The sequence below is a fragment of the Sarcophilus harrisii genome, chromosome 4, assembly GCF_902635505.1.
Source record: "Sarcophilus harrisii chromosome 4, mSarHar1.11, whole genome shotgun sequence".
Lineage (NCBI taxonomy): Eukaryota > Metazoa > Chordata > Mammalia > Dasyuromorphia > Dasyuridae > Sarcophilus > Sarcophilus harrisii.
In genome coordinates, this window is record NC_045429.1 from 282,066,892 (window position 1) to 282,084,133 (window position 17,242).

General features: G+C 40.4%; 1 protein-coding gene across 1 annotated transcript in view; it reads left to right on the plus strand.

The window, feature by feature from the left end:
• Window positions 1–16,956, plus strand: part of ILRUN (inflammation and lipid regulator with UBA-like and NBR1-like domains) — a 142,473-nt gene extending 125,517 nt beyond the window's left edge. The window contains exon 5 of the mRNA XM_031965034.1: window positions 16,584–16,956. Within this exon, the coding sequence (XP_031820894.1) occupies window positions 16,584–16,604 (21 nt within the window). The 3' untranslated portion in view covers window positions 16,605–16,956. The remainder of the gene's footprint in view (window positions 1–16,583) is intronic.
• The last annotated feature ends 286 nt before the right edge of the window (window positions 16,957–17,242 follow it).

The following is a 17,242-nucleotide window of genomic DNA, read 5'->3' on the forward strand; positions in this document are numbered from 1 at the left end:
ACCACCTGACTTCTTTCTCTCAGGACTGCCCCCCTTTGCTACTCACCATCATACACATACCCACACCTCTTTCTGTCACTGAGCAGCTAAATACTTGACAGAATCTGTTTGTCTTTGGGGCTGTAACCTGTCACAAATCCATCGGGCTCAGGAAAAAGCAGAGCAGATCAGATGGCGCCTCCTCACCCAGGTCATTCCCACGGGGACTTTGTGACACAGGTGAGGGCTCTCAGCCATAGTTCTGTGTATGTGTTCGTTGGAGGGGGGAGGGAGAGTAGGGGGCAGGATGCCAGGGCCCAGCCCTCCTGGCAAAACAAATGAGTCCCCCCACTGAAGTTGCACCTGGGCCAGCCTTACCTCCCACCTTGTTCTTCAAGCATCCTGCTGGGCACCTCCTGGTGCCCATACAACTCTTTCCCAGAGCAGAATTTGGATGCCTTGGCCCTGTTTGGCAGTAGGGGAAGCCTCAGCTCAAGAATTGAACACACCCCACACCACATCCTGAAGACCAGGATAGTGAGCCTTCACTGAAGCCATGGTGGCAGTTATTATTAAGATTATTGTTACTATCATTTTTATTTGTGGTACAGCCAAAAGACTTGGATACAAAGAACTCTGAAGATCCAGATTCAAGTATCAGCTCTGACGCTAAACTGGCTTAACTTGGACAGGTTGCCAAGTTTTCGTTTTCTCATGTGTAAAACATGGAGGTGGACAGTATGGACTTTTATGTCCAAGTACTGTGCTAAGCTCAGAGGACAAAGCATGAATGAAGCATTTCATACCCAAAGGAAAAGAACAAGGGTATTTGTTCTAACTAGTGTTCTAACTTGTTCTCACTATTTTTAATAATTGAGATCAGAAAAGGTTTCAGTAGAAGTTGATGCTTGAGCTGTGATTTGAAGGAAGAGGGGTGCCCTTCTAGTTCTCATAGCCCTTCTAGTTCTCATATTTCAGTTGCTATTATCATTAATACCATATTGCATTTGTATAGTGTTTGAGGTTTTATAAAGCACTTCATAGAAATTCCACTTGACTAATAATGGTAAACCTATCAAAATAGGTAGTATAAATACCATCCCCATTTTATAGATAGGTCAATTGATCAGAGTTTTTAAGTAACTTCCAAAGTTAAACATTAAGTAGCAGATCAAGGTCTCAAAATTCAAAGTTGTCTTAAGTCTAAATCCAGCATCCCTGCATGGTCAGTATACGTTGCTGAGCCTCTCCTGAAGAATATAGGTCTATTGCTTTGTCTAGAATGCTTTGGAGGCATAACTTGCCAGGTCAGTCTATTTCTTTTATACCATGTCTGTTTTTATACCATGGTTATTTCTGCTAAAATCCTCTTTTCTTCTTGTAACAAAGAAATGTGAGTAAATTAAACTAGCTAATAGAAGCAGTTTCTTGAGACAGTATACATCACATTCCACATTCGTAGTCTTGCTTCTTCCCCTCTGAGAGGAAGGCTATATGTTTTTGACAGTTATAATTAATCCAATTGTGTGTCACTGTATCTGTCCTCCAGTTTCTTCTTCTTCTTCTTGTTTTTTTGTTTTGTTTTGTTTTGTTTTTGCTTTGCCATATATCAGTGTATTATAAATCTTTAATAAACCAGGAGGCTAGACAAGATGGACATCAAGGAAATCTGTGATTCTGTGCACAGATCTGTGGTCTCTTCTGGGGAAGGCATGAAGCAGGTGACAGCTTTCCCTTTTCTGGATAGAATGCCCTTGCGGCAGAGCCAGATTAAACACTGACTACTTGAAGATATTATCTTTCCGTTCAGAGAGAAGCTGAAAAGACAGAGTTAACAGATTTGGGCAAAACCTTGCTTCCTTATAAAGAATAACTTATAGTTTTTCTAGCACTATTCATATATTCCCTTATTTGATCCTCATAATAGCTAACATTTACATAGTGCAGACTGTCCAGGCAAATGCTAAATGCTTTACAGTTATGGTCCATGAAATCATGAAGATAGACTCAACTAAAGAACAGCAACTTCCTGACTCTAGAGCCTGAATGAACAACTATATCATTTAAGGTTTGCAAAAAGTGTTACAGATAACATCCCGTTTTAGTTCCACAACCCTGAACATCTATGAAAGATATTTTAATGACTTATATAAGGTCTTATAGCTGATGTAGTAGTAGTTTTGGTTTTTTAAATATCTTTTTCTTTCTTTCCAAATATATGCAAAAATAATTTTAAACATTTACCTTTACAAATCTTGTGTTCCAAATTTTTCTCCCTCCCTCTCCATCTTTCACAGACAGCAAGCAATCCAAGAAAAATCAAATCAAAAGAGAGAAAAAGAAACGTGAGAAAGCAAATAACAACAAAAAAAAGGTGAAAATACTATACTTTGATCTACATTCAGTCTCTATAGTTCTCTGTCTGGATGAAGATGGCTCTCTCCAACACAGAACTATTGGAATTGTCTTGAATCACCTCCTTGTTGAAAAGAGTCAAGTCAATCACAGTTGATCATCACATAATCTTGTTACTGTGTACAATGTTCTCTTGATTCTTGCTCACTTCACTCAGCATCAATTCATGTAAGTCTTTCCAGGATTTTCTGAAATCAGCATGCTCATCATTCCTTATAGACCAGTAATATTCTTCATATACCATAACTTAGTCGTTCCCCAATTGATGATAATCCACTTAATTTCTGTTTCTTTGTCACTATAAAGAGAACTGCTACAAATGTTTTTGCATATGTAGGTCCTTTCCCCTTTTTTTAGATCTCTTTAGGATATACAGAAGTAGAGACACTGCTGGATCAAAGGATCACAGTTTTATAGCCCTTTGGGCATAGTTCCAAACTGCTCACCAGAATGATTGAATCATTTCACAACTTCACCAACAATGCAATAGTGGCCCAGTTTTCCCACAACACTTCCAACATTATCTTGTCCAGCCCATTGGTCATCCTTCACCCCAAGATGATTGATCAGGGCTGGAATTGGAATGTTGATGCTAAATAGGTGGGTGAGCCCAGAGCTTGGTTGGGTTTTTTAATTGAGGCATCATTATGATTCAGGCCAGTTCCAATGATCTTGTGATGAAGAGAGCCATCTACACCTGGAGAGAAGTGTGGGAACTGAGTGTGAATCACAACATAGCATTTTTACTTCTTTTGTTGTTGTTTACTTGAATTTTCTTTTTCATTTTTTCTTTTTTGATCTGATTTTTCTTATGCAACAAGATAATTGTATAAATATGTATGCCTATAGGGGATTTACATATATTTTTACCATGTTTAACATATATTGAATTACTTGCATCTAGGGGAAAGGGTAGGCGAAGGGGGGGGATTAGAAACTAAGGTTTTTCATATCCTTGCATATCTTTTGAAAATTATAAAGCTTCAGTTAAAAAAAGTTTTAAAAAATTGAGGCATCATTAGACCTTTGAAGGGTATTTCTCATCTTTTTTTTTTTTCAAAGAAGAACAATGACATGATTAGTGACTTGCACATAATTTGGATTTAACTGAGGCATAGTTGGGCCTTAGTCTTTCATCCAGAGTCATCAAAGTCCTATGGCAAGACAAAAGTCAGCATGATAAGCAATGGTCCAGGATACTGTAGGTGATCTTGGCAATTTTAATGTCTAAGCACTTCACAATATCTGCTTCAGTCACCTTTGTGGCCTTTGCAAAATATAATTGTTCTCATTCACCCATTCTGCCAGAGAAAGTCTTCACATCCTTTGTGTAGACATTCCCTGGACTCACTGACAGGTTTGAAGTCTGTCAATTACTTAACTTTATTCTACTTTAGCCTATCTGCTAAAATGGTTTTACCTGAGGTATGGCTGCTGCACACGCCACAGTTCCTTGGAGCCATATGTAAGACTTGGGGGGCAGATGGACACCAAAGGTAGATGAGCAGTCCTGAAAAGTACTTCACAAGCCCTCACACCAGAGATATTAGCCCTTCTTGAACACCCCATATATCCTGGAACTTGAAGGTACTTCAGTAGTCAATATTAGCAGTAAGCATTTACTAAACACCTGCTTTGTGCCAATAACTTTACTAAATGCACAGAAAAACAAATTTAAAAAACAAAAACAGCCCCTGCTCCCATGGAGCTCACAATCCAATGAGGGAAACAATATATAAATAAGTATATATAAACAAGACATATACAGGATAAATTGGAGAATAAAGGGAATCTAGTAACTTTGAGGATTGAAATGTTAATGTTTCTGACTCTTTATATTTTGTTTATACTATACTTTTTATATTTAATTGTTTATTATAATTATATGAATAATGCCTAATATGGTGCATTCTCTTTGTGGTGGGAATTATTTGCCCCTATCATGGAGGACAGATTATAGTTGGCAGAGGGATTTCCTCTAGATCAATCAAGAAGTAATTATTATTTGCCTATTCTGTGCCTGACACAAATATAGCGAATGGAACAAATCTCTACTCACAAGTAGCTTGTTTTCTTGGGAGAGACAAGAATGTGTGTGTGTGTGTACAAATGAATGTAAAAAGAATAGAATCAGGCTAATTTGAAAATGAGGAAAGACTTTTAAGTGGTACATGAAGGCACACAGCTCTGCTAATTGGATTCTTTATAAATTCATATTCTTCAACTTTACCTAAGTTCTCACTGCAGCAAAGCAATCTTTTTATTATTCCCTGATTTCTTCCCCACAAAAAAAGCTCTTCTAAAGCTCTCTTGCCTCTAATACCTACACCATCCATATTTCTGCCAAGAAACTTAATGCCCACTTTCCTTAGAACTAAGGATGTACTATATGAGAAACTCACATATGATTCCTCTTTTTCTTCATACTTTCCCACTCTCCTTTTAATTACATTCTCTGAAATAAGGTATTCCTTCTGCTTGCCAAGACTATATATGGGACCCTTAGTCCCATTCCCTTTCATCTTCTCCAGCATCTTTATTTTGTCCCTTTCCAATCTCTCCCTAGCTACTGGTTCCTTCTCTACTTCCATCAAACATGGCTAAGTTTCTCTTATTCTTAAAAAATCTTCAACTTCATATCTACTAACTTTGTACCCAAACTACTAGAGAAAGCTGTCTACATTTGCTGCTTCTACTTCTGATTCTGACCTTACTAATAAACTGAAACTGTTCCACCAAAGTTTTCCAGTCCTTATAATTCTTATCTATTTCATTTGACACTGTTGACTGGCCTCTCTGGATCTTCCTTTCTCTTGGTTTCTCCTATGTGTCTGAATTTTTTCTTCTCTTTTAAAAATTCTTTGACCTAAGAAATGGCTCTTGGGGAATAAAGAAGGGAAGGAAAAGGGACATAGGGGAAATGTAGATGATGTAAAAACAAAAGATAGCATTAAAAATAAAATACAAATTAAAAAGAATAGCTCAGCACACTGTTAAATACAATAATGGAAACTATTAATAGGCACATTTGGTTTTGACTAAGTGGAATTGACTGCTTTGAGAAATAGTGACTTCTCCCTTATTAGAGATTTTTAAGCAAAGACTGAGTGATCACTTGTTGACTATATTGGGATGAAGAATGTGTTTCTTTTTGTTCAGATGAGGCTTGATCTCAGCGGCTTTGGAAGGCCATTTGAATTGTGAGATTTGTGGCCCATGTGAAGTATGGTTCTTTGGTATCCCATCTGAAGTTAGTTTCCCACACATTTTGGTCAGTTTGGTTTGGTTTGGTTTGGGGGGGGTGGGTTTGGCATTATCAAAGTGGGAACAACAGGGTGAAATGGAAAATGGCCTACCCTAGTGATTAAGGTCTAGATTTAGGGAACCAAAATGAGACTAGGGTTTCTGGTGGCCAGGGAGTTAAATGGTAAGGTCTAGTGGCAGATTCAGGGTTCAGGGAACCAAATGGAGAGGTTTGGTTCCCCTGCACCCCCTTGGGATTCGGCACAAGGGTAGGGAGTTTTGGGGACTCCCTTCTGGCAGCACAGAGATCCTCTGTAAAAGAATTACAGACCCGAAAACCTAGATTGATAAAAGAGGTTTATTATGGGGATTGGAAGTGTAAGGTTAGAAATCCTGACAGAGGCAAAAAGTCTGGTTAGGGAAATTGGTGATGATGAGAGAGGATAACTGGAAACTGGAAAAGAATATTCCAGCAGGCAGAGGCCCTTGGCATCCCAAGCATGGCATAGCTGGCATGTTTGGAACCTCTGCAAAGAGAGGAATTTTAGTTTGGCTCTTTTATAGCTACACACTGAAGGAAACCCATGGGTGGAGTTTCAAGCCAGGTTTCAGCTTGAGCTGAATTTGAATTCAATGAGTTTCTTTCTAGATAACAGAATGGAACTGTTTGTCCCTTAGGCGGGGTCCCTCGCTGAGGCAGAGTTGGAGATTTTCTCCTTCAAGGATTTTTAGAGTTTCAGGGTCCCCTCTTCACTTAGTGCACAGGACACTGGATTCAAAGACCCAAGACTAAGGTTTGAATCTTGCTCCATATAGCTTCTTAGTTATGTGATACTGGACACTTTCTTTGACCTTCAGTTTTAGCATCTGTAAGATGGAGATAAGTGTATCTACCTCACAAGATAATGATGAGAATCAGATTAGAGAATTTATGTACAGCCCTTAAAGTGCTGTATGAAAGTAAGTTATTATTTTGAGCTTGAATAATGTAATTCCCTTTATTGAGATAGTCCAGTGATGGAGAAAGTTGGAGGAGGATATCATGTTTTGACTGGCTTCCTGAGTCCAGACTGGTTGAAATCTCATTTCTTTGAGGTGATCAGATGCCAAATACATATTAGTTATTATTATTCCTCCCCTTGAGAATGCTTACCATCATTCATCTTGCTCCCGCTCTCTGAAAATTCTACTCCCTAACCCACAGTTCTTTTGAATAGCCTTCTCCCTAACACTCCAATTTTCTTCAGGTGTAGAGCTTTGGAAGCACTTGTCAATCTTTTCATTTTCCCCCCAGGTAAACCTAATTTGACAATGTATTGCTTGGAGTCCCAGGTTTCTAGTACCTTCCATAATGCTGGTTTCAGAAAGCAGGGCAAGGAAAAGATGTTTTTAAATTAAGTCAATCCAGGGCAGCTAGGTGGTGCAGTGGATGGATAGAGCACCAGCCCTGAGGTCTGGAAGACCTGAGCCTCAAGACACTTAACATTTCCTAGCATGTGACCCTGGGCAAGTCACTGAACCCCAATTACCTCAGCAAAAAATAAATAAGATTATGTCAATCAATAAGCATTTATTAAGTACTTGATATATACCAAACATTGATTATATAAAATCAAAATAATTAGTTGTCTTCAAGAAGTGAGTAAACACAACTATACACAGAATAGATATCAACATCAGGTCAAGGACCTTTCTTCCTTCTTGTTGGAGGAAGCAGTCTCTAAGCCTTGGAATAAGGAGTAGGATGAGGGTGCTGAAGGCTGGAGGCCTCCTTTGACTTTTTAGAAATTAGCCTTCTGGGTCCAAGGGTTGGCCTGCTTCATGGTGCCATATTCTGAGACTGAGGCCTGGGGACTACGGAGTCATGATTCTTGAACAGCAGAGCTGAAAAGAAACTTCATTCCAGTCCAGGCCCCTCATTTTACAAATCAGTCCATCAAAAGTATTACTTAAGCACTTCCTATATACCAGCTACTATGTGAGAGAGACAGAAACTGAGTCTCACAAAGGGGAAGGGCCGGAGGACCTACAGGCACTTAGTGACCAAACAAGCTCTCTTTGGCGCCCATCTCTTGCTTTCCTTCCAGCATACTAATCTGTAGTCTCCCGGTTTTGAGTCTAGCTTGGTGCGGGCCCAGACCATTTCACCGGCGACAGCAGCCTCAGGGTTTCTGGGGCCATGTCTTGCTTGACAACCTCCCAGGTCCTCTTGAGCCCCCAACTCATAGTTGCCTGTAGTGAATAGTTTGAGCCAGCAGAGGGCACTGAGCGAACCTATTTTTCATCAGGTCTGTGGATTGACGAGTGTAACTAGGAATTCTGACTCCGGAGCAAATTCACTAGAGATGGAAGAGAGCGGAGTAGGGGAGATTTGAGGCACATCTATGGATGGCTCACGTGGATTGGAAGCAACACGGGGATTGGAATTAAGGAAATGAGGAGCCAGGTTGTTTATAAAGAGAGAAGGGGTTGGAGCAGAGTGGGAGAAAGCCCAGGAGGAGGAATACCTGGAGGTCCACAGGGGAAAGCAACAAGATCTGGGCAGTGTGAAGGGTATTTTAAATGAGGAAGGTGATGCTGGCAGAGGGAGTGCCTGGAAGTGGCAGTGGGGAGCCAGAAGCGGGCCAAGGCTTCATCCTGGCCCTGTGTGCCCCGGTGGGGAGGGGGGGGTGTGGAAAAAATGAGCAGCTGGCCCCAGAGAGGATGCCAAGAGAGGAGATGCTTTTAGGAGAATGCTAGATTGTGGTTTGGTGCGAGTGACACAAACCTTCACAGAGATCTATATTGAAATCACAGATTTGGAACTGAAAGGAATTTTAGCTAATAACGATAATAAAGTGGGCGTTTATATTGTAACACTTTGAGATTTGCAAAATTCTTCCCATATCCTCTCATTTGATCTTCACAGTACTTATGAGAGATAGGTAGTGTTGTTATGCCAGGGTTTTTGTTTTACATGTGAGGAAACTGAGAAAAGATTGACAGCTAGTGTCTGAAGCCGCATTTGAATGAGTCTTATTGATCCCAAATCCAGTGCTTAATTCGGTAGGTATTTATTTCTCTGCCTAAATGCTATTTAATGCAACCTTCTCTCCTCTTCCCAATTGTGCAGATTAGAAAAAGGAAACCCAGAATGGGATTAAGTTGCAGTGTCAGGATTTGACCTCTGATCTTAAATCTAGGGATGTTTTCAACATACTGCAACAGAGGAAAGTTTTCAAAGAGGGTACAGTGGAACAGGAGGACTAAGGAATAACTGGGAAGAGCTAGGACTGGAGATATGGAGGACAGGTCGGAGAGGGTATTTTGGGTAACCTGAATCTCCAGGTCAGACAGCTCAGCTGGCAGTGGCCAGCATAAAGATGCTGCTTTTGGGATGTGATAGCTATGAGAGACACTGATGATGCTGGGGAATGGTAGTCTTCCCCATCCCAGGATATCAGAATCTGGAATAAAATCTTGATTGCTTTGTATTAGTTCCAAATGGAGGAAGAGGGTAAGATTCTAGACTGGTAATTGGGCTGGAGTCTGATGAGTGACAAAGCTGGGGCAGTCATCTGTTCTGGACCTTGTATGAGATGAGAGTGAAGGAAATATAGATACAGGTGACAAACTTGTTTCCCCCCCCCCCTTTATTTTTTCTTATAGCAGGATGTTCAACTTCTTCAATTTATATCACTTCATTCACTAGGAAAAAAGGAATTCTAACATGAGAATGCCAAAAATCCCTGGCTGGACAGTTGACAGTAAATAGATATAAAATATTTGGTTAGAGAAAGGGAGATAAAACCCTCATTTCTGTTCATGCACAAGGGACAAGGTAGAGTCTGGCATGAGTGGGACTGAACTGAGAGGGTATTTGTTAAAGGATTCTGAGGCAAAGGGGAATATATGAACAGAGAGAAGACTTTGGGAGAGAGGAGAAACTTGGAATTTCAACTCTTACCTAGTCTACTCCCTGCCCAACTTTTAAGACTTTTTCTGATGCTATAGTGCCCTTGACAGATACACCTCTCTTTGAAGATGCTAGTTACAGTTTGGGAGAATCAACACTTGCTTCTTGTTTTGAGATGGAATTGTCTCAATATAGATGACTCCCAGATGCATATTTTCAGTCCTGGTGTTTTTTCTCCATATCACCCAACTGCCCATTGGACATTTCAAACTAGCTATCCCTCAGACAACTCAAAACAACGTGTTCAAAAAGAACTTTACACCTTTTCCCCTAAATCTATCCTTTTTAACTTCTCTATTCCTGTCAAGGATACCACCATTCCTCCAGTCATCTAGGTTCACCACTTCACATAATTTTTACTCTGGTTACTTCCTAGATGTCCAAACAGTTGCCAAGTCTTGTTGACAATTATCTTTATGATCTATCTCCATCCATTACCCTCTTTCTACTATGACTGATGTCAATCTAATTTAGGCCTTCATTCTCTCAAGCCTCTCTCAAATCATTCTTCAGAGAGGAACTGCTACTAGTTATATATATAGGGATATAGGTGTAACCTATGTGTCTTTTTTCTCTTCGAAAACTTTATTGGCTTCCTATTATCTCTTTTAAAGCCAAACTCGGCCTTAATCCACCTTTTCATCTTCTTTGTTCACTAGTCCCTCTCATGTACTCTTTTGTCTAGTTGAATTGACTTTCTTTCAAGATGTTATAGATATCTTGTACCATCTGGCCCTGGTGGCTGGAATGCACTTCCTTCCTCACAAGTATCTCCTAGGTAGACTTCCTTGTTTCCTTAACGTTAACACTTTTTTTGTTTTTTTTCTGGTTTTACATGTACATTTCTTTTTCAATCTAATTGGTATTGTTTAATGAAAAATTAAAGACTTGGAATAATAGTTTCTGCTATCTCATTCTATGAAAGGAATAGGCTTGATGTTCATCTTCCTTTCCCAATCTCTTGACTTCTCTGTGATATCATTACAAGATGACAGAAGGATTTGTTATCTTTGAAACAGAAATGAGTTAAAAGCACTTGGCCAGAAGATAATGAGGTTGTGGTTGGTAGCAGGATAATCTTGTACATAGCTAGAAGGTAATAATGATTTGTGATCATAGCTTCAAGTCATAGCTTATAAATGTAAATCTGCCAAGGTCCATTCCTAATAGTATTCAAAAACACTTCTGCAGCATTGTCCCCCTAGTATCAGGGAAGAAAGGGAAAACTGTTAAAAGTAGAGAAGCAACTTCACATTTAATACAATGTATATTCTTTTAAAAAAAAAAAAAGTTTCCTTGTGAATCATGTTGGGAGAGAAAAATTAGAACAAAAGGAGAAAACCATGAGAAAAGAAAAAAAAAAAACTGAACATAACATGGGCAAAGTTCAAAACGTTCTACTTAAGCCTTTCCTCATCTTCCATCAGCAACCACCATCCCCTCCCCCCCATTACCTTGTATTTATTTTATAAGTTCCTTGAGATGCTTGATTTTTTTCTTTGTATTTCTCAGCACCTAACACTAGTGCCTGGTACAAAGTAAGCACTTTATTAATTTGCTAAGAAAAAAGGAAGCTCTCTCAGGGATGAGCCTGTGCAGGATACTGTGATGGGTCTTTGTGTTTTAAGTGGAGACTGGTTAGAGTAGTTGTTTTTAGCCAGCTTTACAGGGATATGATCTTATAGTAGTACATATTTTGGGCTTAGATTCAGTTTTTGAATGGCAAGCTCCCATCCCTCATTCTCTCCAAATATCTGGGGAGGGAACGGGGGGGGGAGGGGGGAGGACTATTTGGCCTGGCTGCTCCAGGGGCTTCTGAATGATGGCTTGGGGATCCTGTGGCTAGGAACTGGTTTGGCAAGCTGTGCGTAGCCTGAGCTGCTGTGGTTTACCACTTCCGAGCTGGTCTCTTCAGCTGATGGCAGCTGGGAGGACAGGAGTGGAGCCCATGATGACATATTTTGTCCCCTGTACCTGAGGAAGACAAACTGCCCCATAGGGATAGAGGCCAAAGTGACAGACCAGGTACAAAAAAGGGGATTGGGTCTGGGGAGGGATCCCAGGCAGGAAGCTCTTCTTGGCTTGTTACCTGTGCTCAATTTGTTTACAGTAACAACAGTGACCTCCATTTTTATTGCATTTTTCACATTTACAACGCGCTTAACTGGGAAGGTGGCACAAGTATTATCATCCTCTTTTAAAGAGAAGAAAATAGAAGCTCAAAGTTCTAAGTGATCTCTTAGCAAAGTGTATAGAATACCGGCACTGGAGTCAGGGAGGCTTGTTTTGCTGAGTTCAAATCCAGCCCCAAACAGTTAGTAGCTGTGTAATTCTAGGTAATTCTGCCCCTGTTTTCTTATCTGTGAAATGAGCTAGAGAAGGAAATAGAAAACTAATCCAACATCTTTGCTAAGAAAACTCCAAATGGGGCCATGAAGTGTCAGATGCAGAGTAATAACTATAGGGCCACATAGATTTAGAATTAAAACCTTAGAGGGCATCTAGTCTAACTCCTTCATTTTTGCAGATAGGAAAATGAGACCCAAGTAGAAGTTACTAGCCCAGAATAACAGAGGTACAAATTATTATATCTGGAATTTGAACCTTCAAACACAACCAGTATATGTTAGACGTTTATTAAATATAAGAATCAACCTCTAAAAGTCCCTTTCAGCTCTTTAAGTTTATGAATTGACTTACCAGTCATCATACAACTTCTAGTCAAAAGATATCACAGCATCATTATCAAAATCAGATCTCTGCCCTGCCCCATTTGGCATTAGCCCCATTTGCAGAATCAAAACAAGACACTGGGGCTCTATTGCTTGGGGAGAATTCAGGGGGGGTGGCCTTAGCACCATGAGACTTTCAGACTTTAGTTCCCTTTTGACAGGAGGCAGGGGGAGGGTCTTCTGACACGACCCAGGATCCCAGGTATTGCAGTAAATATGAAGAGAATTCTTTAGTCTAAGCTGGAAACCCTCTTCCCCCCACTCCAATAGAATCTTTTCCCTACATCCCTAACACCTCTGGGGCTTTTGTGCCTCTGGTGGGCTTAATTTGGGGTGGGAGATGGCAATAGCACAGAAGATAGTCCAAATTCGGGTGCAGTCATTCTGGGAGAGGCTAATATGGCTTAGTGGGTAGGACATAGCACTTGAGATCAGGAAGGCCTGATTTCAAATTCCACTTGATCTTATTAGCTGTATGATACTGGCTAGCCTCAATTTCCTTGTTTTACAAATGAGGAAGTTAGATTCAATGGCTTCTAAGATCCTTTCCTTTGTAATTCATCTATGATTCCTTGATCTCTATAAGAGATGAAAGAAAAGTGGGCTCTAGGAGAGGGGTCCTCTTTGCCCTGTGGGTAACCGCTTGGGCAGAGTGGGTTGGCAAAAGCTCAAAGTGAGCTTTGGGACATTGTTGGTGATAGCCTGGTCAAAGCTCCGATCACCTCCATGTTGTTATAGCTCACTTCTACCCCACCTCTAAGGAGTTCCAGTTAGTCATTCAGAAGATGAAGCTGTCCTGCTGAGTGATAGTCTCTTGATGGCCAGCACCAAGCTTTTTGCCATCTTCTCCCTCCCTTTGTCCTCAGGCCTGGGATAAAGGAGAGATCCTTGTTGGGGGAAGACAAGACTTCTGATGGATCCTCCAACAAACTTACATGGGCAGCTACCTCTACCAGGCCACCACAAACTGGACAGTGGGGGGTGGGAGGTTGTTTCTAGGCCAAGGAGAGAAAATGAGATATTGAGAGAGAATTTTCCCAGGCCAAGTAGAAAACCCCAAATTGCAAATATGCAAAACTTCTAAAGCTTGGGGAGATTAGCAGGGGATATGTATTCTCAGGGGTGCCAGGGGCAATTCCTCCTCTGGCAGCTGGTGGGGATAGGGATCCTGACCCAGGCTAACAGTAGTAAACTCAACTAGCTAGAATCCAGGCTGGTAATAATGTTCATGGTAGGGAGAGAAAGGCAAGGATTAAAATCAACAAAAGTGCTTCTCTCTCTCTGAATAGCCTTTCCTCTGGGATTACCCCCATTTTATCCTATATCTTCTATGCACATAATTTATCTTCACCTGTCTCCCCAGCAGACTGACCTCCTGGAGGGCTGGGGCTGTTTTTGCCCTTCTTTGTACCGCCAGCACTTAGCACAATGCCTGGCACATGGGCAGCTAACAAATGCTTGCTGACTTGGCTTGTCCTCTCCTCCTCTTGTTTATCCCCACTTGTAGAGTGGTACTTATAATGTTGGCGGGAAGCTTAGCGGTCATTAACCCCTCATGTACTAACTCAAGGTCATACTGCTCGGCCTTGTCTCTGCAGTCAGTGGCAGAGCCCGGGAGAGCCATGCCAGGATACTTGGCCCCAGCACTGTGGGTGATAATGGTAGGTTATGGTGAGCAAAGAATTCATAATAGAAGAGAAACTGCTCATTTCACAGCAGTGGTTCTTACTTTCTGGAGGATGGGAGAGAGTCCATTCGCAATCTGAATGTTTGGCCCTGGGTTGTTGGGCACCTGGACAGTTTTGGGCTCCCAGGGATCATTTGCATGCAAGGAAAGGAAATTTGCATCTTGAGGAGTAACTCTGGGAACAAAGAAAAGAAGGAGGAGGAACGAACGGAAATGAGATATTAGTGAGAAAAAGATGTTTTGTTGTGGCTAATAGGACTCTTACCTTTTGGGGAATCTGGAAACTAACCCCAGCTGAAAGGCATACTTTGTTTAGTGGAGGGTGAAAACAGGGAGTAAGGTACTTTCTTCTTCCCAACCTCTTATTACCAGAAGATAATCAGACTGATAGGTTCTGGTTTCAGACTTTTGCTTCAGGTAGTCAGAATTCAGGGAATATTTACATAAACTAGATCTCCAAGGATCCACATGTCCTCTCTCATTCACTCCTAACAAAGTGCAGGATGACAGAGTTGGAAGAAGCTCTAAAGACCATATAGTTCAATTCAGTTTTATAGTGGAGAAATTTGAGTACAGAATCACACGGTAGTCGGGATCTCAGATTCAAATCCAAGTCTTCAAGTCTTTCAGTCCAGAGTTTTCATATTGCTTTCCTTAAACAACTCTGCATTTTTATTGCCATTTTACAGAACAAACTAAGACTCATAACTCACCATGATTGTGATGAGGTTTGGCTCCCCTCGATTTCCAGTCAGGGATCCAAAAATGATGAGGTTCAATGCAGGGCAGGGAATTGTGGGAATCCCCTTCTGGTCAGCATAAATGAATTTACAAACCCGAAAAGTTAAACTGGCAAAAGAAGTTTATTATTAGAAGTGAGCAGTCAGCTTTTGCAGACTGACTTCCTTAGTGCCAGGGTCCCGACAGAGAAGTAAAGATCTAACAGAGAAATCCCCAACAGAGAGGTAGATAGGGTCCTCTTAGGGAAATAGGTGAGAGAGATAAAGAGGAAGTAACGCTGAAAAGAGAATGCCTTTTCAGCGGGCAGAGGGTCAAAGCTATGCCAAGGAAAGAGAGAGGTTCCTTGGCATGGTTAGGTCCTCTGCAAGGAATCGAGCTAAAGGAAGCTTGTTAATATGGGCAGCTCTTGGTGGGGGCTGGGAGCAGTTTAAGCTGAAATCAGAATAGAGAATCTTGGAATTGAATGAGTGTCTCTGGGCTAATCTCCAACTCAATAGAGTTGCATAGAAATCTCCATCTCCAGCTCAAGATAAGTAAGGTCTTGGACTCAACTAGTCCCTCCCAGATAAAAGAATGAAACCATTTAATCTTGATTCCCTGGAGCGGGTCTCTCAGGGGAGAGCTTCTCTGAGGGAGTTTCCCAAGCTTTCCCCCCAAAGTCCAAGAGAGAGAGAAAGAGAGTTTTGGGGCTCCCTTTGTCAATTGGAGTTCAGGCTCCCAAAGAATAATGGATGTCTAACAAAGCAGTTTTCCTTCACTTAGGGAGAACTGACTGCAAGCTTGAAGAGAGGAGCTGATGCAAAAAAAGAGCAGGGAAGATATGATTGAAATGTTAGTAGCAGAAAAAGGATATTTGGGGGCTGCTTGAAATATTAAAGGCAACAGTGGGAAACTTATATTTGCATTGCGGCTTTGACAGGATTCTGCTGTTGTCAATCAAAGGCTATTAGGAAAAGCTAGCATCATCTGAGAAAAGACAGGAAATCTGATAGAAGTAAATATGACAACCTCACTGGGGAGTCCCCAGAAACTAAACTTCCAGTGTTGCTCATTGGAAATTTGGCTATGAAAACTGTTCCCAAGAACTACCCAGGAAAGTGATGGCATCTCATGATAAGTATGAATGACAAAGTAGGCTTTTACACTGACTTGCAGAGTTTTGTTTTCCTAACAATAATTAGTATCAGCTATGCATACTTCCTTCTAAAAGAGATGGTTAAAATGGCTGGAGAAAGTCTTTTAGGATCAGAGGTTCTTAATATTGTTAATGGAATGAAGTATAGCCCACCTAAGCAGAAAGAAAAAAAAAGATGAGTTCAGGAAATACCACAATGTCCCAGAGGTATGGCATAGTAACAAGAGATTCAACCATACAAGTTGGAATTCTCCAACTTTTCTGTTAGAATTCTTTCTTTCTGTATATCCTTTAATGAAATTTTTATTTGGCTTAATGGCAATTTCAAGTATTCCAAATGTGAGAGGAGTCATGAAGAAAATTACTATTCTGAATTTGATTATGACCAATGATCTAAAGGAGAAATAATGGGAACTTCAGAAGTGACTACTTCTGAGAATTCATGATAAAGAAGAGATAAACTAATAGATAGCTTGGATTTCGGAAAGGAAGTTTCAAAGAATTCAGAGAAGCCATAGATAACATCCCATTCCCTAAATCCTATGAGAAAAGGCAACTCAGGAAAAAAGGAAAAGTCTCAAGAATGAAATTCTGAAGCCCCAACGACAAACAGTTCTGATTTGGAGAAAAAATGTGCACTGTTAACAGAAACACAGGGAACCTATCTACTAACTTAATTTTTTTTTTTCTTTTTAGACATCCATAGAAGATAGATAGAATCAAGGACACTTGGGACAGCTAAACGGTGCAGTAGATCAGAAGTCCTGAAGTCAGGAAGACCTGAATTCAAATCCAATCTCAGACTTGGAACACTAAACACTTACTAAGCTGTTGGACCCTGAGCAAGTCACTTAATCCCAAATGCTTTGAAAAAAAATGAACGAAAGAAAGGACATTTAATATCAGTGTCTTAACCCTAGAGTGTTAAAATTCAGAATGAGCTGAACTTTTTAAACTAAAGATTCAAGTGAATGGCTACTGATAGCTGATAGAAAGGAGTAAAGCTTTGTTGCTGAGTCGTTTTTGGGTTATGTCTGACTCTTCAACACCTCATTTGGGGTTTTTTTTGTCAAAAGATATTGGAGTAGTTTGCTATTTCCTTCTCCAGTTCATTTTACAGATGAAGAAACTGAGGCAAATTCTTCAATTGATAAATGATCAAAGGATATGAACAGATAATTTTTAGATGAAGAAATTAAAACCATTTCTAGTTACATGAAAAAAAATGTTCTAAATCACTATTGATTAGAGAAACACAAATTAAGACAACTCCAAAGTATCACTATATACCTCTTAGATTGGCTAAGATAACAGGAAAAGATAATGATGAATGTTGGAGAGGAAGTGAGAAAACT